This window comes from Histoplasma capsulatum, genomic scaffold, assembly GCF_000149585.1.
Source record: "Histoplasma capsulatum NAm1 scaffold_9 genomic scaffold, whole genome shotgun sequence".
NCBI lineage: Eukaryota > Fungi > Ascomycota > Eurotiomycetes > Onygenales > Ajellomycetaceae > Histoplasma > Histoplasma mississippiense.
In genome coordinates this window covers 611,332-635,761 of record NW_001813974.1, presented here as the reverse complement: position 1 = coordinate 635,761, position 24,430 = coordinate 611,332, and the positions used below count along the sequence as shown (strand labels likewise).

Sequence of the window (24,430 nt, the reverse complement as noted above, 5' to 3'; positions counted from 1 at the left end):
TACGCGGCACACCCAACACGGTAGTTATCTGATGTATTACATAAACACACAGCCGCCCAAGTTCGATTTCGGCCAGTATCAACAAGGAGCCTGATATCTAGGTGCAAAAGAGGCTAATGAACCAGCAGGCTGTGCCATTCAAATGTTCAGATGTAATCACAAAGTAGTGTTTTACATATACTGTTTTGAATGTGCTCCTGCAACCCCCTGCGGGGATTCTCAGCTTCTCAACCGTTCCGTTCCTGATGGACCACAGCATTCTAAATGGCGTCAGAAAAGGCAACAAGGCTTCAAGGCCCTGCGGCCGCGGAACCAGCTTCTTCGATTTTGGCTGCCCATATTGCGCCTCACCTGTCTCCTAGTCCAAATCAGAGACATGCAATCAGCAGAGAAACTTTCTCCCAGCTACGTCAGGAAATTTTGGGCCAAGATGAAGGGAGCCAATTTAATCTGGAAGACAATATCACCGACGTACACAACTTGATATGCGTCGTGGTAAAAGCTGGCCTACAGCCGTCTTTTAGGTCTCGGGTTTTGGGAGAAGAATTGGAGGGACAGATCTTAGATTGTCTTGATATTATACGATTGGCAGTGCGCAGATGTCCCCAGGTCCTGCACGAAATATCCGACCCTGAAATCCTTGGGAAGAAAGATATTCATGCGCCTCTGTTTGCCTGGCTTATTCATGAGCTGTTTTCTCTCCTCTTCGTATGGGGCCAGTGCTCTATAAAAGACAAGATTTATAGCCTCCTATCAACTATTTATGTTTCCCAATTCAAAGGGCCCCAACTATGGCATTCATCCCGGTCAGTGCATACACTGATCCAAGCTTGTATTGGTGGTTAGTTGCCTCAGAAATCTTATAATATTAAGGGTCAGATGTTGACATAAGTAACGCAGATGTTCTGTATTCACTGGAAGCCGTTGGTGCTTCAGAGGTCGGGTGTAACGTCCCGTTGTATTTCCGCGGCCCCTCAAGCATCTTGTCGACTTGCCTGGACAAGTTGTCTCTCCCACGCTCGATGTTTACCAGAAGGGTCAAGTTAGGGACCCCGGGAGACACCATTAAGCTTTGCCTTCAACTGCTCGAGGCGGTAGCCTGCCCTCCGTTCCAAATTACCCTGCCAGCATCTGGCACAGCCAATCTTCGCCGGGTTCTTACTTGGGTGCTTTACTGTCAACAGAAGCTATGGGCCGTTATGCTCGAATGGCTGGAAGTCTCAACGACCACACAAGTAGAAGAACAGTTGGGGAGCCTTCTTGACTTTGTCACGCTATCGCGCAAGTTATACTCGCACTCGTTGAAAGTGTCACAAGGGTTATGTCTAGACCAACAGGCGAGGCAAATATGGTTACAGTGTGGAATCGATTTGCTGAACTCCACGAAACTTTATCAAAATATGGATGTCCAACAAGCACTAAGCCAGCTGCTTAGTGATGCTATACGGCTTTCTCTTAGTTCTCCTGAAGTTGGCCGTTTCATTGAGGATCACTTCTCTGAGCCCCTGTTTGATCGCAGGCAGGATGACGCAGGGTTTCGGAAATTGCATCAGTCATTTCAGGTGAGAGTTACCTTGTGTTCACATGTTTATGTCTTCTGTAGCTGCTAAGGGAATTTTTGTAGATGGTCATTATTAGGATCCTGAATAGGGAATACGGCGTCCCGAAAGATGTGGCTGATGTGAAATTACCGGCTCTTCCACACTCCAGGACTCAAAGCGGTAATCCAATGACTCTGTCCATCCCGAAATCTCCAAGCCGGCCGATTTTCGAGGATGGTAACACTCCTGAGAGCGATCGAGCAAGGAAAAGACCGCGACTCTCTAACCCAGAGGAGGAAATGCCCGTCACAGACCTCGTACAGACCGTTACAACCACTGTATACCATCTACTGTCTTCTCATCCAACAACAGGTTTAGATGGGCTAAGCCAAATCGTTTTGTAAGCTTTCACATATACCACAGCTTCAACCGACGAAAAGCACTAACTTTCTGTACAGAAATGCTCTACCGAAGCTATCAGAGGAGGACCATTGTGAGGTTTTAACTATGATTGGGAGGATTGCCTGTGCTGGTGCGGGAAGTTTGGTGATAGAGCAGCCAAGCAATGTTACTGGGCCTCAATTCCGATGTTTGATTTGCGATAGTGTTTCACCGAGACTCCCTAACAATCGGCCTCAGGAGAGCTCACATTTCAGCGAAATATGTAAAACTATGACTGAAATAATTCCCGTTGTTCAAGGATCTAGGAAGGCTCGAATAGCCGCCATGTTTGGGATTAGGAATATCGTGATGCATGATCCAAAAAACGAAAACGTTGCACTACATTCATCCCCATTGGGCGAATGGTGTCTTCAATCCCTCCGCAGCTCCCTCAGAGAGCTGAGGATGGCTGCAGGGTAAGTAGGCTTTCAATTCTGGATGAAGCTGGTATATATAAGCTAATATTTGATGGTAGACAAACTTTACCTGCCTTTCTACGAGCAAATCTGAGCTCGGATATTCGTCGGGCTAATTTCGTAATTGCGCTAGAATATTTACAAAATGTTCTCGAAAAAGTTGATATGCCAATTCAAGAAACCTCGATCATGGCTTTGGGTCGTTTAGCAGAGTAAGTGCTCTCATACTTGGATATATAGAAATCGCGACTGACAAGTAAAAGGGTTTCTGGGGATGAGGAAATGAACATCATCCTTCTTCGTCTTTTCGAATATCTTGGTCATCCAAATCCATTCATTAATGCTATTGCTTATACCGGGGTGGGCCTTCTTTTTATCTCCCCGATCTTCCATTGCTATCTGCTGACTGGTATCAGCTTTCAAAACTTGCCCAGCATTTAGGAGTGACCCCGGGTGCCCTTTGTAGGCCATTTTGGAGGACACTCTCTGTTGTGATTGTAAAAAACATCCATAGTCGACCACAAATGGCGGATCAGCTGTGCGACCTTCTTGGAATGAAGGTAGATAATTTCTTGAGGCTGACCGAAGTCCACGTTTTGCCATACCTTGTCTTGATGAGAAAGTCCGACATTATAGCACGCATCGGGGCCACATATGATGAGAAACAATCCCCTTACCAGCTTTGCACAAGAAAGAATAATTTAGCGTCGATTCTCACCCTGCTGTTAACCCAGCCGACAAGCGATCATAATGCGATGGTTGTATCAATTTTTAACGAGATGTCGCCTGAGTTTCAGGTCCACGATTTAGCAGGATGGGTTCGAGCAGAACCAATTCTTATTGCTTGCGAGCTTCTCAAAGGGTTGGGGGATTCTACTAATGCCGAAAGATCCAAGGTAAGATGGAAAAATGAATGGTTCTCAAATTGTACGAACGCTAACATCGCGAGTTTAGTATTATAAGGCGCTCAAGCTTCTTGCATCCCTTACACCGCGAAAGCCAGAGCAAGGAATTGATTCTTTAAGCAGAGAAGAGCTGGTCGCAAATTTCATTGAAGAACATGTTTTAGGTATCATTACCGAGTTCGCCCACGTCGTTAACGATTTTCAAATCCGACAGCCTATTGTAGAAAAGAAGAGGAATATAATCGCCATTGGAGAGATGGTAAAGATAGCGAAAGGTAATATTACCATCGCTCTACCACAGGTTAGTCTTCCGTATTCCAAAGTTAATCGACATGAGCTAAATGTAGCTCATTCACTGTAGATTTGTGCTTGCTTGCGATCAGCATTAGATATACCGGAGCTTTGTGATCAAGCTTTTGCGTCGTGGAGTATCATCATAACTTCGCTCGATGAGGTTGAGATCGAACCGCTGATCGACCAGACATTTTCGATCATTATCAAAAATTGGGACACATTCCAGCTAGAGAGCAGGGAACGGGCATTTAGCCTTGTCGGTCACATTTTGACCGAGCATAAGGCCGTTGTGAAAAATGCTTTCGATACCATGCCCTCGTTATCATCTATCCCCTCCATGGCGGAATATGAGAAAGAGATCCAGAAGCTTAAGGGACGAATGGACCTTCAAACCCGATTCAAGACATTCTGCCGACGCTGTCAAAATGAGAACCAAGTAGTTGTTGAACAAGCACTGAAGGAGCTTGACCGAGAATTGCTGGAAAACGAGGAATTTATTCACCGGGTCATTACTAACGAACAGCTGGACGGTATCGTGGCCCAGTTAACCCGGTCATTATTGGATTGTAGCTCCAAATTTAATCCCACATCTCCTACAATAATGAACCTCTCTGCACGGTGTCTGGGCCACATTGGATGCTTGGACCCGAATCGAATCGAACTGGTTAAAGAAAAGAAGGATATCCTCGTTTTGTCGAACTTCGATAGTGCGGAAGAAACTTTAGATTTTATATTATTTTTCCTCCAGCATGTTTTGGTCGAGGCCTTCCTATCAGCCTCGAATACCAGAGCTCAGGGTTTCCTTGCATACGCTATGCAGGCGTTGCTGAAACTTTGCAATCTGGATTTGGTCATTCATCCCCGTTCGCAAGACAGCCAAGCAAATGAGTATTACCGACGGTGGCTTTCGTTGCCGGAATATGTGAGAAACACTTTGACACCGTTTCTAAGTTCAAAATATACTGTTACAATTGGCGCCATTAGCACAAGTTGTGATTACCCTTTGTTTTCATCGAAACTAAGCCATCCTGAGTGGCTCCGAACTTTTACACTCGACATGCTACAAAAAGGGAAAGGTGAGAATGTGGTTATAATTTTCAGCGTCAGCAGCAGAATCATACGAAGTCAAGACATATCTATCGCCGCATTTCTTCTCCCCTTTGCAGCTCTGAATCTGGCGCTCAGTGGTGATCAGAATCAAAGGGACGATTTAAAGAAGGAGTTGCTAAATGTCCTCCAGTACCCGCTTCCTGAAAATAATCATCAAATCAGAGAAAACATAATTTTGTGTAGTGAGGTGCGTTATCTGTCTTCGTCGTGGACAACGTGAAATATGCTAACAATGGACTTGTGAAAGAGCGTTTTTTCCGTTCTTGATTACCTATCTCGATGGCTCCATGGAAAGAAAAAAGAGTATACTAGCCTTGCTGTTGCCATCAATCATCGGTCAAACCGAGATCCAGTGCTTAATTCATGGGCATCTCAAATAAAACTCGTTGAGGAGCTTCTCTCCTGTGTACCTGCTGAGATCATATCGAAGCGGGCGGTCGAATGCAAATCCTTCTCAAGAGCACTTTTCCATTGGGAGCAGTATATTCAACAGCAACAACAACAGCATCAGAAGGGTGACACAAATGCCGCTACCCTTGAACCTCTTTATCAAAGGCTGCAGGAAATATATACGCAAATCGACGAACCGGATGGTATAGAAGGTATTTCCGCTTATCTTCATGTTCTTAATATTGACCAGCAGATACTTGAGCACCGCAAAGCGGGCCGATGGGTGGCGGCTCAAAGTTGGTATGAGTTGCAGCTCAAAACAGACCCGACAAACGGATATGCCCAGGAGAATTTATTGACATGCCTGAAGGAGTCAGGCCAACACGGTATGATCATTTTTATTTTCACTGCACTGAAACTGAACATCCCGCTGAGACACACCTAGTTGGTCTTCTCAACCAATTCGACACCCTCGAGTTGGCGAAGTCCACGCTACCGAAAATGCTCCCCATCGCTATGGAAGCATCATGGTTGACCGGCAGATGGGACAAATTGGATAATTACGTGAGGATAGCCTCTGATCAAGCTGTTGGGGACTTTAATGTTGCAATAGGCTCAGCTCTTAGTATGCTCCGTCATGGAAAACTCGGAAAATTCAAAGATACAATCACGAAGTTACGTCTTAACGTCGCGAAAGGATTCACATCAAATTCAGTGGCCTCGTTCCATGCAAGTCATGATAACGTCCTTAAACTCCATGCTCTTGCCGAAATCGAGTTACTCACGTCTCCTGCTCCCAAAACTCGAGAGGATCGAATTGCACTTTTTGAGATATTGGACCGTCGATTAGATATTCTTGGTGGATGTATCGCTGATAAACAATACCTTCTCGGGTTGAGGCGAGCAACAATGGAGTTGACGTAAGTATCCAGCATATATAGGTGCTCCTGTTCCCGATAAGAGTAGCGCTGACTTGGATAATAAAAGCTCTTCGTTTGATTCTTTCGACCTTGCTTCGCTTTGGCTGCGTGTCGCTCGTCTTGCTCGTAAAGCAAACTGCACGGAGCAGGCATTCAATGCCGTTCTTCATGCTCATGAGCTTGATGATACGTCAGCTACTATTGAACACGCTAGGCTTTTGTGGAAAGAAGGTCACCATAGAAAGGCAATACAGACTTTAGAAGGTGCGATTGCAGCGAATGCATTTACTGCTCATGATTACGCTCCGTCAGAAGAGACATTTCTATCAGTAGCCCCTGATCGACAGCAGAAGCAAAACATGGTTACAGCTCGGGTAAGAGAGACATTTTCCCTTCTTAATATTTTGTATTTTGCTCACTATTAAAGGCACACCTTTTGCTCGCAAAATGGATGGATAGCGCTGGCCAAACACAGTCAGAAGTTATCGTTCAAAGGTACAGGCAGGCTATTAAATTCCATAGTCGGTAAGTGGTCTTACGACGATCAATTCCCCTATCCTGTATCAGCCATTTTCGTTGTACACGTGCATAAGCGGTCTACTTACTCTACTTAGGTGGGAGAAAGCACACTATTACCTAGGGAGGCATTACACGAAAATCCTGGATTCAGAAAAGTCAAAGCCTTTGGGTAAAGAAGCGCAAATATAGTATGTATGATAAATACCCATACGGTTAGAGCACATAGCTAATAGGTAAATCTCTAGTTTGAGTGGTGAGGCGTCAAAACTTGTTATTGACAATTTTCTTCGTTCACTCGCCCACGGCAACAAATATGTTTTCCAGACTCTACCCAAAGTCTTGACTTTATGGTTGGAGCACGCTACTGCTGTGGACCAACCTTTTGATCCCAAGAGGGGTGATAATGAGTGAGATCTGATAAATTTCCACTTATGACCTTCTGCTGACTATTATCTAGGGAATTTCAAAAATACAGCATGGCTCAGAGAAAAAAATGCCTTGATGACATGCATACGCAGTTGCGCAAATATTTCAATCGGATACCTGCTGCATTGGTGTGTATAACATTGACACCACTTGCTAAAATATTTTGCTGATGTTCCCAGCTTTTCACCATCCTCCCGCAAGTAGTCGCTCGAATTTGCCATAGCAACTCAACCGTGTACAATATCCTTACTCAGATTGTGGTAAAAACAGCAAATTCATTCCCACAGCAAGCCCTATGGACTGTTCTCGCAGTGTTGAAGTCCTCGTCTAAAGATAGGGCATCTCGGGGCATGTCGTGCCTTCAAAAAATAACGGTATGTGTGTGTCACGATTATTAAGCACGGCATTACTGATGATAACAGGAGGCTACCAAAAAAATGAAAACCGACATGTCAGCTTCGGAGCTTCGGAGTATCATTAACCAAGGGCAGCGACTTTCGGAGGAATTGTTGAAGTTGTGTAATACATCCATTGAAGATAAGACTCCAAAGGTTAGCCTGGCAAGAACCCTTGGCTTCAACCACAGGACAGCACCATGCAGGCTTGTTATACCGTTAGAAGCGACCTTGACTCCAATATTACCCACCAACCATGAACCGGCCTTTTTGAAATCATTTCGAGCTTTCCCTCATGACCCCATTACCATTGAAAGTAAGCAATACTTCGTATTTTCTGAAACCCTTCATGCCTGTCTAACTTTATATTATCAGCCGTTCTCGACGATGCTCTGGTTCTCAACTCGCTGCAGAAACCTCGTAAGATCAGTATCCGGGGCTCAGACGGAAACATTTACAGTCTCCTATGCAAGCCAAAAGATGATCTTCGCAAAGACCAGCGGTTGATGGAGTTCAATAGCATGATTAACCGATTTTTGAAACGGGATGTTGAGTCAAGCAAGAGACGTCTATGTGAGCCGGCGGATACCTATTCCTCTTAAAAAACACAAAATGCAACAGGTCATTTTCCTAACTACGTGTCAGACATCAAAACTTACGCGGTAACTCCGTTAAACGAAGAATGTGGGCTTATTGAATGGGTTGACAACCTAAGGACTTTGAGAGAGCTCGTGACCAGGCTTCTCAAGGAAAAGGGGATCACTCCGAACGTACGCATTTCACCTCATATTGCGAACCCCTTCTAGATTGTACTGACTAATTTTGTAGTACAAGGAAATCGGGCACTATCTGAATGAAGCATGTGCGGATCCATCAAAGCTTCATCTTTTCACCAACAAAATCCTAGCAGCGTAAGTCATATACCCCCTTTGCATCCCCAAATGACGTACGTTCTAAAGCTACGCAGTTATCCTCCAGTTCTACATGAATGGTTTGTTGAAATGTTCCCCGAGCCTGGTGCATGGTTCACTGCACGTTTGAAATACACTAGGAGCAGCGCTGTGATGTCCATGGTCGGCTATTGCTTGGGGTAAGTTTTCACCCCTGAGACACCTAGATAACGTGGTCCCGGTTAATCTAAAGCTGTTTGATATAATAGTCTCGGAGACAGGCATGGCGAGAATATACTCTTCGAGGAGAATAGCGGCGGTGTGCTCCATGTTGATTTTAACTGTCTTTTTGACAAGGTATGCACCTAAGTTCCGTATTCATACAAAAAAGCCAAAGCACGGCAGCACTGACTTTTTCCAAGGGATTGACATTCGATAAACCTGAATTGGTTCCATTCCGGTTGACGCAAAATATGATCAACGCATTCGGGGCATATGGATATAATGGTTAGTATTTTTAAACCCCCGCCTCCGCTTCAAGATTCGCAACACTAAAATTGGGATCCAGGACCATTCCGAAAGACCTGCGAGCTCACACTTGGCTTGTTACGACAAAACGAGGATTCGCTCATGACCATCCTGGAGACCTTCCTACACGATCCCACGACAGACTTTATTGGCAGAAAAGTTGGTTGTTCCACAACAGCACATAACCCTCCCTCCTTTGCTAGGAGTTTAGTTTCATCAATGGACTCGCTAACCCGCAAGCAAGAAACGAACAAACCCGAAAGTCCCAGATACACCCGAAGGGGTCCTCGAGTCTGTACGAAACAAACTGCGAGGCCTGCTGCCTGGCGAATCCGTTCCGCTATCTGTAGGTGGCCATGTAGAGGAGCTGATCATTCAAGCCACAAGTATAAAGCATCTGGCTGCTATGTATATCGGGTGGTGCGCTTTCTTCTGAGTCAGTTTTTTGATTGATTCTCGCCTAGGCTTTTTGCATCTAACGGTGATTGATTCTACACGGGTTTAATGATGGGCCTTCAACTGAGTAATTTTTTTTTTCTTTTTTTCTTTTTTTCTTTTTTCTTTTTTCCAACTCACCCCCTAAACCATATTACTGTAATCCGAAACGAGTGTATTATTTCATACGCCATGACTATGAAACCATAGGCCCTGAAGGTCCTTTTTTCCTATCGCTCACCGTTTCACATAGAAGTTACAATAGTTGTAGGAAATAAGTACATTAGTAGAGCCACCTCCTAGGAAATAACCACCTACCGCCTTCCGCCACCGCGACGGCTGCGGCTCTGACTAGGACTTCGGCTGCGACTCAGGCTTCTGCTTCTGCTCCGGCTCCGGCCACGGTCGCTGTAGCTACTGTAGCTGGAGGCCCGCCTCCTACGACGAGGGGGGCTATCCCTATGAGGCCTTCTGCGTGGCGGCGGAGTTCTAGAACGTGATCGCGAGGAATAGGAAGGATAGCGACCCCGCGGGGAGCGTGATCGCGAGGAATAGGAGGGCGAGCGACCCCGCGGGGAGCGTGATCTCGAAATCGACCGAGGACGATATAGATCGTGTCTTTCCATGCCGCGGGGACCAGCAAAACGCCGGGGGGATGCACGACGGGGCGGGGGAGAGCGATACCGCCCTCCCGAAGGCGGAGGTCTTCCAGAATCCAAGCCGGGGCCTCGACCATAAGGCCTCCCATGAGCAGGTCGATCAAAGCGGCCAAAATCGCCCCTGTTCCGAGCTGGCGGAGGAGAGCGAGAAAACGTGCGGCGAGGCAGGACAATGGATACGTTGAGGACAGCGCCATCAAGTTGCGCTTCGTGCATATGCGATATAGCTGCTTCCGCATCTGCTACTTCGTAGTATAGAATATAGGCGGTGCCGCGGTTGATCATAACTGCGCGTGTAATTTGTCAGACAAACAAAATGATCAAAACAAGGATGATGATAATAAATGAACCCATCACGTACATTGTGGGTTCATGGGCAATTCCAAGCTTTGTATTTCCCCATAGGCGCCGAAAATTTCGCGTAGATGATCTTCATTCACGTTCTTGGTTAACTTCTCAACAACAATCTGCAAAAACCCGATTAGCATCAAAGAATTTACGAGACAATAGCTTGCAGAACTGGATATATCGAACTGCGACGTATGGGACATGATTTTCTTTTCTTTTCTTTCTTTTTTTCATTTGAAAACAAAATATCAGAAGTGGCACAGTGAAGAAAAATGGACGCTACCTTCGAACTGGTCCGAGGAGGAGTACCGCGGCTTGGGCTTCGTGTGAAGCTTCTGTCTCGATATCGACGATCGCCACGACCTCTGCTCAAGCTTCTGCTGCGGGTTCTATTGCGTGGAGGGGGAGATCTGCTTCCATCCCGATGCCCATTCCGCCTTGGTGACATACCGGGGCTTGCATCTCTCAAGCGGGCCCGGGATCGCGAGGCATCTGAATGGCGGGATCGCAACGAAGGAGACCTCCGCCGCGAATGCGAGCGAACAGGTGTATGCGACCTACGACGACCACGGGAGTGTGCTGGAGAAGGAGATCGGGACCGGGAGGGCGATCGAGAACGCATCGCGGCTATGGGCGAGCTAGAAACTGCAAAGCTTCACTCCAAAAACACACACAGAGAGGGAGACCAAGAGCAAAATAACAATAACAGCTAATTGAGTGAAAAGATGCGCTGATGAACAGCCATATGGAAGCTGTTTCAGTTGTCGCGGGTGCTTCTGCGCTGTAGTTGATGGTTGGCGAAGCTTGAGGCGGCAGAAGCGCGATATTTAATAAACTCAACGACATTTGCCAAGGATTCCGAAACCAGAAAAGAAAGAAAGAAAGAAAGAAAGAAAGAAATACTGCTGATGCTGAATTCATGTAACTATGTATTATAATACTATGTTATATTGCGTTCTACCGCCTCTAAATATTGTTTTAATTATTCGCTGGTTTAGTTCTGCGATTAACTGAGATATTGATCTCTCTAATAATCTGTATATACATTCGTCTCCACGGGTATGACAATATAAAATATAGACAGATCTTTTTAATAGCCGGCGGTTGCTCCAGCTTGTAGTCAAAGGCAAGACATGCAAGGCCTAGTTTCAAGTCACAAATCTTATAGAAAGGCTTCACCACTACGCCAAAAAGGATCAATCCTTACTAGTAAATATATATATATATATATATTTGCAGAGATTTTTATTAGATCGTAGTGGAGCTTGTCCACTGTTGAAGCACTTTCCTAGACAGCTGTAATATGTAATATGTAATATGTAGAAGAGCAATGAGTGATACTTGCTTAACTCTGGTGGTATTTTTGTGTGTATCAAGGGTGTACACGCTCTGGCTTATAAAATAAAGCAGCTCCTGGCCGGGTGTAAGTATCCTATCTCCAGGTCCTTCTCGTCCTGCACACGGTTGGCAAGTTGATAGCGTGAGAATGGCGACCTATGTATGTAAGGCCGCAGAGTTCCAATTGGATAGGTGAGAGATAGAGACGAGAGGAATAAAATCAAAATGACATACATACTCAATACATATGTATACATGTCATTGAGGGGAAGAATTGATGTTTATTTGGTCATGCTCATTTCATGTCGTCTCTCCATCTCTCATAACCCTGAATCACCGCCGATGATATCTGCCTGGGCACCTGGTCCAATGCAGATTCAAAGTGTCTCCATCCTATTCTTTGCTGCCGGCCAGTCTCTTCCTCCTCGTCTAGGGCACTGTCGGCTGCAGTTTCACAGATATTAACCATCTCCGCTCCAGAGTACCCTTCAGTCACCTCGGCTAACATGTCAATATCGACGTCGTCATCCACTTCCGATTTACTAATCCAGATGTTTAAAATCTCCTTCCGCGCCTGCACGTCTGGGGGCCCAATATACAGAATATTATCCAGTCTCCCAGGGCGCATAAGAGCAGGGTCGAGAACCTCCGGCTTGTTCGTTGCCGCCACAACAAGCACGTTTTTCAGCTCTTCAATCCCGTCCATTTCATTGAGCAAAGTCGTTAGTACATTAATACCACCGCCGCCCCCCTGAACTGCACTACTGCCTCGTCGCGAAGCAATCGCATCAATTTCGTCAAAAAATATAATGCTCGGACTGGCCGATCGTGCTTTTCGAAATATCTCACGGAGTGCCCGTTCCGACTCCCCGACATACATACTCAAGATCTCAGCCCCTTTGACTGCCAGAAAGTTCAACCCGGCTTCAGTCGCCAGTGCTTTGACCATCAGTGTTTTAGAACAACCAGGAGGACCGTATAGCAAAATACCCTTCTTGCCGCTTATGTTCAGTCGCTTCATTCGGTCAGGAAACTAATCAAGACATGTTAGCCATTCCGTGGTTTTTTTTTTTTTTTCCTTCTAGCGAGCAAACTTGCTCAGTGGGTTGAGTTCAGTCTTTACTTTGAGTGGTCTCTCCACCGCCTTCCGAAGACGCTCTTTTATTTCATGTAGTCCACCAATATCGCTCCATTTCACTTTGGGCGTCTCCAGGAAAACCTCTCTCATCGCCGTCGGGCGAGTTTCTTGAAGCGCGAGTGATATATCCGTATCATCGATTTGAAGGAAATTCTCATCGGGAGCTCCGCTCTCCGAAGGTGTTGCCAGTCCCGAAATATGTTGCTCACTTGAACACGACTTGCCCTGTTCCAATTGCAATATTTGCCTAGTCTGTGCTTTTCTACACGAAAGCTGCAATAACGAAAACAGGTCGGCACCGACGTATCCGTGAGTCCGTTCCGCCAATTTTGCCAATTGATGGTCATTTGGCACATTGGACGTTCCTCGGATGGATAACAGAATCTCTTCTCGCCCCTTAGCAGTCGGAACGGGTAACTCGATCTCGACGCCAAACCGATGGGGTGTTCTAAGGTTGTCGTCAACATCGTTCGGGTGCCTTGTGCATGCGGCCACGAGAACTTTTGCATCCTGTAGACTATCCAGGGCTTCACAGAGTGCTGAACATATAGATGAATCATTAGGTCGATTTTTGGGAGCGAGGTAATCCAATTGGTCTATGGCAATAAGGCATGGCTGAGACTGAAGAGCTTCGGTGAAGATCTTGCGCAACAGCACCTCCCCATCGCCTCGGTTTCTGTTCAGTACAGAGCTGTTGACGGTGAGCACTTTCTTCCACCCTGCAGCACCGAGTTTGGACAAGAGTGTGCTCTTCCCTGTTCCTTTTGGGCCGTAGATTAAAATCCCGCCACTATTCCGATAAAATGAAGGCATAGCCACGTTATGCTCCTGGAATGTAAAGTCACGTAGCCTCTCATTAATCTGCATTACTTGCTGGCCAAGGCCACCCAATCCTGTGGGCGACACGACAAGTGAGGAAGGAAGGGGCTGACGTCGCAAGGCCTGTCCAATGGATACCTTGGATCTGGAAGTAAATTGAAAGATGGTATTACTCCGACTTTGCGTGAGAGGCTCGATTTCTACCACTTTAAAGGTTCTACGATTGCCCCTAAGGTCTAAGTCGAACACCATCCCTTCCGCGATGATCTCACATTTAATCAAGGGGTATTCAAGACCCCACTCCCAGTGCGGTCTATCCGTTTCCAGAAGCGCGCCAAAAGCAGAAATTTTGCTGGCGTCTGTGCATTCTTCGAGACGTACAGCTGATATTTCGTCCAAAGGTTCATGCTCTCGATAAATCGATATCTTCTCTCCCAGCTTAAGGCCATAGAGATCCTGAACAGCTTTCGATGTCTGAACAACAGTATCTGGAATTCTCTCAGCAGAAGCCCACGCGATGGCCGTCCCTTGGGGGCCTTCTGCCGATTCCAGTCGACACAGATCGCCCGGTCTAGCTTTCACAAGGAGCAGGGAAGAAGGAGACAGAGAGACACGGAAGGAGTCCTTCTGATCGTTTCTAGGCTGTTTCGACAGCGGCCGAACCGTGAACTTAGGTCCGTCCGCCGCCATCCTGAGTTCCCGCGTCTCGGGATATGGATTGCTATTGAATCAGGGTTGCGCAAAAAAGGCGGGGATAGATTGGATGTATTCTGAATGGGAGTAATGGAAAAAGATGGGTCTGTACACTGTCCATGCTAAAATTAAAGAGCGAGAATTAGCACACAGTACTTTGTCAGTATGACATAGAGCGAGATATATTTCACCTCATAATAATCTTTTTTTGCCTATAGGTGTAAATAGCACACCGGCCAACAGCTAAATAGTCTAGTTTGTAATTCAAGGCGGGGGTTTAACAGCTTTGAGATCCATCGTCAAAGAGTTTCTTGGGCGATGTTGAAAACCCTAATCAGATAAGATAAGAAAATCCATCATCATCATCATCATCTTCTTCTTCTTCTTCCAACGCCGCGAGAAATGGAAGAAAACTCGGTGAATTACCAGCTTTCTGCTCCTCTGCGTACGCAATTGGCTCAAATTATTATTATCCAGAATACTGCGGCTTCGTTGCGAATCTTCGAAAAGCGCGTTGGCAACAAGCAGCGCTACCTTTGACGACAGCTACGACACATAATGTGTTTTCATCTCTCGCCATCGTAGCCCCAGCATGTTCTTTCCTTCGCGATTTCCAGCCTTCACAAGGACATATCCCGCCAAGCCAACGCAATTGCTGCGATTCTTCGCATCTACTCCGGCTCGAAGGCATGGAGGTAGGTTTAAAATACCGCCTAGTGAGCGCAGAGAAGCAGAGGATGGAGTAGGCATGAAGGACACGGAGACAACGGACAGGAGCAGCCGGCCGCGATTTGACCCGGAGAGAATATCCCTAGAACACGCCGACTTACTCAAAACATTCGGGCTGTCCGAGATACCCGACTCTAATAACACGGGCGCAACCATCGACAAGCTAGGCCGTATCTCCATAACCTCTGAAGAGGAAAGCCGCCAAAAACATAGAACGGCCCTCGCCCTGTCTCGCGCCCCAGCCTGCCTGGACGAGCGAGACTTCATGTCAATCCTGGGCCAGGGAAAATACCTCAACAAATGGAGAAATACAAGAGGTCTTGAGAAAAGTGGGCATTTTTTCATTTCTTCCCCTCAGATGACGTTCGTGCGCAAGTTATACTAGTTACTCGGACTGGGTGTGCTTTTTCTATTTATATTAACATAACACATCGCCGGGGATTGGTAGTAATTCCCCTGCGCTTCCCTGATACCCTACGGCGCTCGAATACGTGGATCTTGATATTCTACAGCCCTGCCGCCGCGAAGGAGTTCCAGGACAAGGTGTATCGCCTCTTCGAATTTGCCCGTGACAATCTTCCAACATCCAGCATGTCCCGCATCACGCCGCCACCGAACTACACCGCCGATGGTGCGTGCGAGTACAGGCTGAACGACTACACCCTCACATCGCCCTGGCTGCCGCTTTCCCTATATGCGTGCCTGGAGCCGTTCGACCAGAAGCTTCAAGACGCGATCGACCTCCACAACAACCTGGCGTCCAGGCATGGAAAGCACGGATTCCCGGTCCGAATCTGGATCGACAGCCAGAGCCGTTTCACTCTCAAGCAGGAATACGTCCGTCGACTCCTGCTGTGGGACGGGCAAAACAGGTGGTCGCCGTGGCAGTTGGTCGAACAGGACCCGATTACGCCGCTGATGGAACCGCTTTCCAACGAGATCTTGACCCCGGACGAGGAGAGTTCGGCGGAGGGCGATTGCTGGCGCATCGCGTTTCAGACTGCGGCAGAGGCGAGGCGATTTGTCAGGGTTTGGCACAGGAGCGTGCTCCCCAAACTGGATGCGTTACCGTTTTACCCCGACCCCCCGCCGTTGATGAAGGCCGAGTGCCTATTTGAAGGCGACGTCTGTTGATCCCGGGATCTTTTAAATAACAACCAGTTCAAAAAAAAAAAAAAAAAAGACTTACATTGGATGTCCTGGTTTGTTGTGGGACCTGTTGGAGAAAAGCTAGGCGTTACCACAACGTGCTTTTACTTGTATTGTTACTTTTACGCCAAGTACCACATGTGTATCAACTAATGGATCAAAGGCATCCGGAATTGCGAGGCATGGGTTAGTTGTTATCAAAACAGCCATATGATCTCAATATGGATTGCACAAGTGATTGTGATTCAATACAACCCACGCGGTTATACCCACGCGGTTATTCTTTGGGGGTGGTGGGAGGTTATGGGGGGCTTGCGGAGGAGGGAAGAAATAACGAATGCTGGTGAAATGACGCCATCTAGGAAACAAAACAGAGACACTGAGAGGGAAGAACAGGTGAAAGTGGAAATGGAATCATCAGCAAATGGTCGAAAGTCAATAAGGCAAGGAACAAATAAATGTAGGAAAGAACAAAAAGGATTTAACCGACTTGTTGGATAAGTGATAGATGAAGGATCTGGAGACGCCATTAGCGGGGTGGTAACTAAAAGTAGGAGAGCTTGGGTAAAAAGCCTATATCCCTCTCTAGATAGTACACAAGGAATGCCGCCTGTTCACATGAAATAAAGAATAAATAAAGAATAAATAAAGAATGAAAAAAAAAAAAAAAAAAAAAAAAAAAAAAAAAAAAACGAAGGGGTGAGAAAAAACAATGAGCATCCTAACAACATTTGCCTCCAAGGTTGCCTGCCCCACTGCCTTGATGATCTATAGTCACGCCCTGGGAACCGGCCTGTTCGGATTTGGTCGTGTCCATAACCTTCTTTATATCGGAGGCTAGGGTGTAGAAGGCCTTTTCGACATTGATGTTATTTTTCGCTGAAACTTCCAGGAACGGGATTCCTAGTTCGTCGGCCAGTTTCTGGCCCTGCTCCGTTGTCACGGCTCTCTTCTCTTCCCAATCACATTTGTTGCCGATAAGCATTTTATGTACGCCTTCGCTTGCATGTTGTTCAACGTTCGAGAACCATGTCCGGATGTCTTAAATAGAGGGTTAGCTCGCTGACAGCTTGTTTGACCCGAAACAATCGTCTAAGAAACATAATAAATGCAAATAGTAGAAAAGAAAACAACCAAACTCACTGTTGAAAGACCGCTCATCGGTCACATCGTAAACAAGCAGTATCCCCATGGCACCCCGGTAATATGCGGTGGTGATCGTCCTGAATCTTTCCTGGCCAGCTGTATCCCATATTTGTAGCTTTACACGTTTCCCATCTAGTTCTATCGTCCGGATTTTGAAGTCGATCCCGATTGTCGTAATGAAAGATGGGGTGAATGAATCCTCACTGAACCGCAGCAGGCAACATGATTTCCCCACACCCGAATCGCCGATGAGTAGCAGTTTGATCTGATTCAGAACAACAACAGTTAACATAGGGCAAAATAAATCAATGAATAAATAGATGAATAAATAAATAAATAAAAATATAAAAATATATATAGAAATAGAAATAAAAATAAAAAGCAAATCAACAGAGAGGAATAATTTCCTCTCCCAATTCCCCACCAAGAAGTTTACGAAATTCCCGGAAACGTACCAAAAAATCGTAATTTCGTGTGCCAGCCATAGTTAATGATGGAAGAAGGGGGGAGAAGGGAGAGAAGGGGAGAGAGGGAGGAGGGCTGTCGTCGGAAGAATCAAAACGTGTTGCCTTTGGAAAAAAGCGTTAGGAGGATGGCTGGAAGGACCAAACCCTCTCAGCAGCTGTGGACACTGATGTGGCTTGCGGGTCAAAACCTGTCTTTAGCTTTAGCTCCAGGAACAGGGACGCGAAGGACAGCGAGTAACGGTGGAAGGCAGCCTATGGGCAGCAAGGATGGCAGCGGAGGAGATGCTCGTGGAGAAGGCAGAGCGGGCAGCAGCAGGGACGAGCAGACGCTGTCGGTGGGGAGGGCGTCAAGTGCGAAGGGGACGATGGTGTTGATGGTGTTGATGGGGTTGATGGGGTTGATGGGGTTGATGGGTGAGGATGGTGGAGGATGACGACGGTGATGATGAGGACGACGATGGTGAGGATGATATCTGGAGGTGGCCATGGCTGCTTGATACTGGCGGACCAGATGGGGCCAAGACCGCCGACCGTGGTTGGGCGCTGCAAAGGCGGAGAGCCGGCGGTGGCAGTATTCTGTGCTGGTTGTCTTGTGTCCCAACACTCACAACACACAACACACGACACTCAACACTCACAACACTCACTGCGGTTTCAGCTTGTTCAGCCAGCAAGCTCAGGGCTAGCTCTGAGCGAGCCCTGGCAACGAGGCTGGGTCCCATGGATTCCATCTGCACTGGTCCTTGAATCTCTGCGATCGGTGTCTATGGAGATACGGCGTTGGGATCTCACATGTGAAGAATGCGCACCATCTTGAAATCATTGATGTCACTACCCTCTACTCTGCCGGTGAAGCCGATCTACAAGGATGATATACGGCTATATATGGGATTGGCCACGGTGGATGCACGCCGTGGAGAGGTTACCGAAAGATAAATGACTCGCAGTATACGCTGACACTTTATCCCTGGAACTTATTATTAGGGTTATATATCGTCCTCCCCACCTCTTGTTGAGACCAGGCACAAACAATCTTCCAGTCTTCCATTCTCATTCTCCCCTTGCTCCCGATTATCCCATCCTTCGCGTGCAGGAAACATCACTCTGAGATCACACGGAACTGATACGTTTTGCTCAACAGGCTCGATCTGGCAAACAAGCGCTCCCAACTTCTCGCCATGGGGCACTCTAGGACCCTCTCGAACTGTGTGTCATTAAGGAGCGAGTCAATGTGTAACTAACTATTCACCTTAAACAGTTATTTAAGAAAAAAAAAAAAAAAAAAAAAAAAGTCTAGGTAGGGGATCTCCCATTGCCGGGTACCTGCTTACTAACTCCCTCCATTTCCCATACCCAACGTCAGATGAGTGACCGTGACCGTGTCATCTTGCATCTTGCATCAGCAACGCATACCTCCACAACCGCCATCCACAACAAGAAATTATGGACACAGAGTGCCCCCAAATCAGAGCCTCTCCCCAAGATATTATATATATGTATATATATATAGCGCGGACAGGCCATGCCCAAATCCATCGCAGACGTCAGAGCAGAAGAATCCACTGGCGATATTATATACGTATATATATATATATATGCACGGTTAGATCGGTCGGCCGCGCCACTGCAGACGGGATTGTGATTACAATATGCCCACCTACCCGGGCTGGGATCCGGGACAGTGGCTCATTCAGCAGCTTGCAGGCGAAACTGTGCGTGTTTCTGGAACCACTTTACTGTGTACGCCTAAAACCACTAAGCACACACGTTGACCCAGGGCAAAATATAATGTACTTACTGTACATGGATGTACTGTACTATACAGTTAGTTACGTGGTCATGCGCGATGCCCATACCCAGCGCCCACGCGCGCTGCAAAGATTTAAGAGCTACAGTCACAGTCAGTCACAGTCACAGTCACACCTACGAGAACCGGATCGCCACTCGACGGTCTCAGGGGATGGGGAGAGAGAGATAGCGCGCGACGAAAGGCTACACATTCTGCACCAAGCTACGATTGATGCGCGCGCGGCAAAAACCATCGAGTCCTCTCTGTATCTCCCGGATATCACACCTTATATGAACGCCCAACTGCGATGGCCTCGAATCATGGGTCGGGCGAGTAGGGGCGGTGGAAGAGATCAGAATGTGTACCCACTTTTTCCCGGGGAGGGGGGTTCACTATGGTAGTCCATATGCTTGTCCTGTGCCTGTGCCTGTGCCTGTGCTTCAAGCGTCAAATCGTCAAGCGTTCCTTGCCGGGATGAAAACATTCCCCGACAAAAAGCAATTATTCGCATACACACGCGCAGTATATACATACGCCCCACCACAGGCACCCACGAGTCCGGTCCGATCCGGTCCGGCGTAGGAGACAAGCTACGATCATCCCCAGTGGAAACTAGATGTAACTTCCACTCCCTGGGCACCAACCGGTTTTTCCTTCTTCTAGCTCTATCAGGGGGGAGAACTCGGGGCGGGAATCCTCACACTCTGGCCCTGCCCGAACTACACACAGACGACAATTAGAGTGGGTTGGATGGGATATTTATTTATTGCCATCCTCCTCCTCCTCCTCCTCCTCCTCCTCCTCCTCCTCCCTCCCTCCCTCCCTCTCTCATTCCAGGCGGCAGCGCTTGGCTTGGAACGTGCATTGTGCAGCAGGCATTGCAAGTGTGGAAAAAACCCGTTCCGGCGCGCGCCCTTCTTTCTCCAGTCCGGCCCCCTTGTCCTGATCCGCGGGTTATTTTTATTTGTTTTTTCTTTTTCCCGCCTGTGATGTGTGATGGCGCGGGGGAAGGGGGGAAATGGTTTGGTTTGGTTTGGTTTGGTTTGACCGGGGTTCAGAGTAACTTGCACGACGATCTCCAGGGGCGGCGGGCCGGCGATGCATGCATTGGAGGTTGTATGTGCATGCGTAGTTCGAGAGGAAGTAGCTACGCCGGTCCATTCCATATGTACAGTACATATACCATATACATAGCTCATGTATAGAAAATTCTAGGGTGTCTTTTCTTTCTTTCTTTCTTTCTTTCTTTTTTTTTTTTTTTTCTTGTCTTCTCTCTTTGTTTTATCTTTCTCTTGCGCTTTTTTCATCCTTTTTTTTTTTTTTTTTTGTCCTTTGGATCCCGTTTGTGAAAGTTGATGTTGATGAGATAAGTGAGACGATACAGTAACTACACTCGTACCTCACTCAAGTCCTGTCACGATAACAACATCAAACTTCCATCTACTTCCAATATCCCAATCTTTCAACTCATCTAATCTAGTGACTTCACCCTCCTCCATCCTCCTTAGGATACTTCAGGTCCAACGGAGCTGCCCGATCGGGTCTAGCGCATTGGGGCTAGTCTTAGCGTGTCCGACGCAGGACCGTCGTTTTACCTTTTTTTTTTTTTTATTTTATTTTATTTTATTTTATTTTATTTTTTTTTTTTTTGCCATTTTCCATTTACCATGTTCCATTTTTCATGTTCCGGGTTATTTTTCCATACTTCCCTAACACCCCCCAATCTCACCCTCAGCTCGGCTACCAACACCCGGTAAAGGCAAGCGACGGAGGGAAAAGGGGGGGGGGGGGGGAAACGTGATGATCACATGATTACCCGGAATGGCGGAGATAAAGCGCATCCCCCGTCGGTCCCCCGAATTCTTGTTCGTAGGGAGAAAAGTAATTTAAACAAGCGTAAGGAGTGAGGAGGCGAGAAACGAAAAATCGAAAAGCGAAGAACAATGTGGTAGTGTCCAGCCCAGACAAGAAAAAAGAAGAAAGAAGAGCGCAAACCTGCTTGGCGCTTATTTTGCTGTTATTTTCCTTACCAACAACACAACACAACGCCCCCCCCTCCCCCCCCCCCCTTGTATGCAAGTCATGGCAGGAGGTAGAGTAGCAGCCGTAGCAGCAGGCGTTTCTCGGCGAGTCATCGCCACCACCATCATCATTATCATCAGGCGTCGCGTGGACACAATGCTGGGGAGGGGGGAAGGGGATTCTCCCCTTTCCGTTGTTCTCCATACATATCATATCATATTCTAATCTCATCATCTCCATTCTCACTCACACACAAACAACACCCAACACCCCCCCTCGCCCTCGCCACATGCCCGGATCCACCGTTCCCCACCGTGCTAAGAATCCATCACACCCCAAAAAGGGAGGGTGGGTGAGTGGAGCCATGGCTGTTGGATCATCCCCATAAGATGGTTGGATCATGGGATTGGAAAATGATTGCCAATAACATAAAATAACTCTGGAATTTTGCCGGGAATAACCAGGGAAAAACGGCCTCTTGGATGGGGGAACCCCAAGTCCTTGGTTTTTATTCAACTAACTCACTCCCCAGAGTTGATTCGTTCGTTTAACGAACCTGTTTTTTGGGGGAGCTTGCCGAACCTGCCAGAACAGGGACGGACCCTTGGCAGCCGAAGGATATTTCAGGTTCAATCTTTTTGTATCGGGGAGTGGGCCCCTTGTTCCCTTGCCCCCCCCCCCCCCGGTAGGACCACTGGTCCGGGTCTCGTATTCTGGTATCTCGTGCTGTATTTTTCCAGATTCGAGGGACCAGGAAGGGGAAAGCGAAGGGTAAGGTTTGCTGGAATGCTGGAAACATGGCTGCGATGGCGAGTTACCGGCGATCCGAAGAGAATGCACACCCAGACACACACAAAGACACCACACGAGGTACACACGAGGTACTCCGTACTCCGTACAGATTACATGTACTGTACATACATCATTCCAGAGATACATCCACAGATACACACACGTTACAATACATCCCCGCGCTGCTGATGCTGATACGAGCTTGACTCCAGGCCCGAGACAGTTGCTTCCCTGTCCTCCCTCCACTGCGCCTGCCCAGATTGGCCCCCGCTCCGCTGCGGTGCGGGGGGGAGGAAGGAACGGACCAGGGTCGGCCTTGGCGGTTGCAACCGTGGGGCTTGGCGGGAGGATTCGGTATTGCCTGGTATCTTTGGTATTCTATGGTATTCTGATATCGTCCACCACTGCTACTACTGCTGCTACTACTGCTGGTCCTCCTCCTCCTACTCCTCCTACTCTTCCTCCTCCTCCTCTATCCTCTATCCTCTATCCTCTATCCTCTCCCTATATAACCGCCCCAATCTCACTCCCCCTGCCAGGGCCGTGTTCCCTGTCCTGTCCTGTCCTGTCCTGTCCTGTCCCTGCTGCTATCCCTGCTGCTGTCACTTCTTCCGCTTCTTCATTTAAGCCTGGCGCTGCCCTGTTTCTCCCGCGCTCTTGTTCTTCTCTCTCCTGCTGCCCGTCCTCCCGCCTATTTCTCTTCCTCCCCCTCCTCCTCCTCCTCCTCCTCCTCCTCCTCCTCCATGCTTCGAGGATCCTCTCCCTCTCCCTTCCCAGCTTCGCTCCAATAGCACGTGGCCTGCTCCCTCAAAAAGGGTCCCCCAATTCGCCCACCATGAGCGTCTTCAAAAAGGTCCTGAACATCCTCGCCCCGGCCGCCCAAAAGGCCGCCGACGGCCGTGACCAATGGCCCAGCCGCGCCTCCTTCGTGCTGGCGGCCATGGGCGGCGCCGTCGGCCTTGGAAACATCCTGCGCTACCCTTCCGTGGTCTTCGAGAACAACGGCCTGCAGTGGTTCCTCCCCTACTTCATCTCCCTCATCTTCCTGGCCATCCCGCTGCTCATCCTTGAGATCTCCATCGGCCAGGCCGCCCGCGGTGGCGGCGTCATCGCCTTCAACACCGTCAACAAGCACGCCCGCGGCGTCGGCATCGGGACCATCCTCACCGGCTACATGGTGTGCACCTACTACGTCGCCATCCTCGCCTGGGTCATGATCTACTTCCGCCACGCCTTCTACACCCCGCAGGCCTGGGCCGACAGGGGCCAGGAGTTCTACATGCAGGACGTCATCGCCAACGTCGCCCCCGTTCCCGGCGAGTACTCTGACGACGGCAAGTCCGTCCTCAAGTACGCCAGCTACCCGGGCACCGGCCTCGTCGGCGAGACCGTCGGCTGGGCCGCCTTCGTCTGGTTCGTCGTCTACCTCTGCATGTTCAAGGGCGTCGGCCTCTCCGGCCGCGTCGTCTACTTCACCATGGGCCTGCCCATCGTGATGATCTTCGTCCTCCTCGGCCGCGGCGTCTCGCTCCCCAATGCCGTCGAGGGCATCAAGATGTACATGGCCCACTGGGACAGCTGGAAGCTGTCCTCCGGGCAGATCTGGCAGGCCGCCGCCGGTCAGATTTTCTTCTCCACTGGCGTGGGCTTCGGCTACTTCACTGCTTTCGCCTCCTACAATCCCACTTTCGCCAATGCCGTCCAGGACTCCATCATCATTGCCTGCTCCAACTCGGCCTACGAGATCATCGGTGCCTTCGCCGTCTTCGGCATTGTCGGCTTCCTCGGCCTGAAGCCTGAAGCGGGTGACAAGCTCGGGACCTTCACCGTCGGCTTCCTGACCTACCCGCTGGCCGTCTCCGAGATGCCTGCGTCCGCCTTCTGGGGCGTCGTGTTCTTCTTCACCATCATGCTGGTCGGCCTCAGCTCGGCCTACGCCCTTGTCGAGTCGGTGGTCACGCTCATCTGCGACACCGACTGGGGCAAAAAGATCTCGCGTACCCTCGTCTGCACCGTCGTCATCACCATCTCCTTCCTCCTGTCGCTCCTCTACTGCACTCGCTTCGGTTTCTACCTCCTCGACGCCGTCGACACCTGGCTCAACAACTTCTCGCTCCTCTTCATGGCCTTC

General features: G+C 48.4%; 8 protein-coding genes across 8 annotated transcripts in view; 4 read left to right on the top strand and 4 right to left on the bottom strand.

Annotated features, from left to right (window-relative positions):
* Window positions 1-264: 264 nt before the first annotated feature.
* On the top strand, window positions 265-9,211 carry HCAG_07664 (hypothetical protein; the record flags this gene model as incomplete). Its single annotated transcript, XM_001537305.1, has 26 exons — window positions 265-841; window positions 901-1,562; window positions 1,625-1,941; window positions 2,000-2,398; window positions 2,458-2,610; window positions 2,662-2,758; window positions 2,815-3,294; window positions 3,362-3,604; window positions 3,665-4,894; window positions 4,955-5,483; window positions 5,543-6,017; window positions 6,085-6,391; window positions 6,445-6,542; window positions 6,632-6,724; window positions 6,782-6,943; window positions 7,012-7,090; window positions 7,142-7,336; window positions 7,385-7,673; window positions 7,733-7,930; window positions 8,003-8,127; window positions 8,186-8,268; window positions 8,325-8,447; window positions 8,517-8,604; window positions 8,670-8,754; window positions 8,816-8,934; window positions 9,020-9,211. 26 exons carry the CDS (start codon window positions 265-267, stop codon window positions 9,209-9,211), a joined length of 7,398 nt encoding a protein of 2,465 aa, XP_001537355.1.
* Window positions 9,212-9,580: 369 nt separating this feature from the next.
* On the bottom strand, window positions 9,581-10,232 carry HCAG_07663 (predicted protein; the record flags this gene model as incomplete). Its single annotated transcript, XM_001537304.1, has 2 exons — window positions 9,581-10,108; window positions 10,227-10,232. 2 exons carry the CDS (start codon window positions 10,230-10,232, stop codon window positions 9,581-9,583), a joined length of 534 nt encoding a protein of 177 aa, XP_001537354.1.
* Window positions 10,233-10,489: 257 nt separating this feature from the next.
* Window positions 10,490-10,930, top strand: HCAG_07662 (predicted protein; the record flags this gene model as incomplete). The annotated part of the gene is made up of 1 exon (XM_001537303.1): window positions 10,490-10,930. The coding sequence occupies one exon, from the start codon at window positions 10,490-10,492 to the stop codon at window positions 10,928-10,930; it is 441 nt and encodes a 146-aa protein (XP_001537353.1).
* Window positions 10,931-11,850: 920 nt separating this feature from the next.
* Window positions 11,851-14,202, bottom strand: HCAG_07661 (conserved hypothetical protein; the record flags this gene model as incomplete). Its single annotated transcript, XM_001537302.1, has 3 exons — window positions 11,851-12,588; window positions 12,679-13,650; window positions 13,894-14,202. The coding sequence occupies 3 exons, from the start codon at window positions 14,200-14,202 to the stop codon at window positions 11,851-11,853; spliced, it is 2,019 nt and encodes a 672-aa protein (XP_001537352.1).
* Window positions 14,203-14,953: 751 nt separating this feature from the next.
* Window positions 14,954-16,068, top strand: HCAG_07660 (predicted protein; the record flags this gene model as incomplete). Its single annotated transcript, XM_001537301.1, has 2 exons — window positions 14,954-15,263; window positions 15,383-16,068. The coding sequence occupies 2 exons, from the start codon at window positions 14,954-14,956 to the stop codon at window positions 16,066-16,068; spliced, it is 996 nt and encodes a 331-aa protein (XP_001537351.1).
* Window positions 16,069-16,804: 736 nt separating this feature from the next.
* Window positions 16,805-17,714, bottom strand: HCAG_07659 (GTP-binding protein SAS1; the record flags this gene model as incomplete). Its single annotated transcript, XM_001537300.1, has 3 exons — window positions 16,805-17,124; window positions 17,227-17,494; window positions 17,685-17,714. 3 exons carry the CDS (start codon window positions 17,712-17,714, stop codon window positions 16,805-16,807), a joined length of 618 nt encoding a protein of 205 aa, XP_001537350.1.
* Window positions 17,715-19,345: 1,631 nt separating this feature from the next.
* HCAG_07658 (predicted protein) lies at window positions 19,346-19,886 on the top strand (the record flags this gene model as incomplete). The annotated part of the gene is made up of 2 exons (XM_001537299.1): window positions 19,346-19,436; window positions 19,522-19,886. The coding sequence occupies 2 exons, from the start codon at window positions 19,346-19,348 to the stop codon at window positions 19,884-19,886; spliced, it is 456 nt and encodes a 151-aa protein (XP_001537349.1).
* A 3,104-nt stretch (window positions 19,887-22,990) lies between these two features.
* HCAG_07657 (conserved hypothetical protein) overlaps window positions 22,991-24,430 on the bottom strand; it is a gene marked incomplete at both ends in the record, with an annotated part of 2,118 nt that continues 678 nt past the window's right edge. Inside the window, one exon of the mRNA XM_001537298.1 lies at window positions 22,991-24,430. This exon is cut by the window's right edge and continues 266 nt beyond it. Within this exon, the coding sequence (XP_001537348.1) occupies window positions 22,991-24,430 (1,440 nt within the window).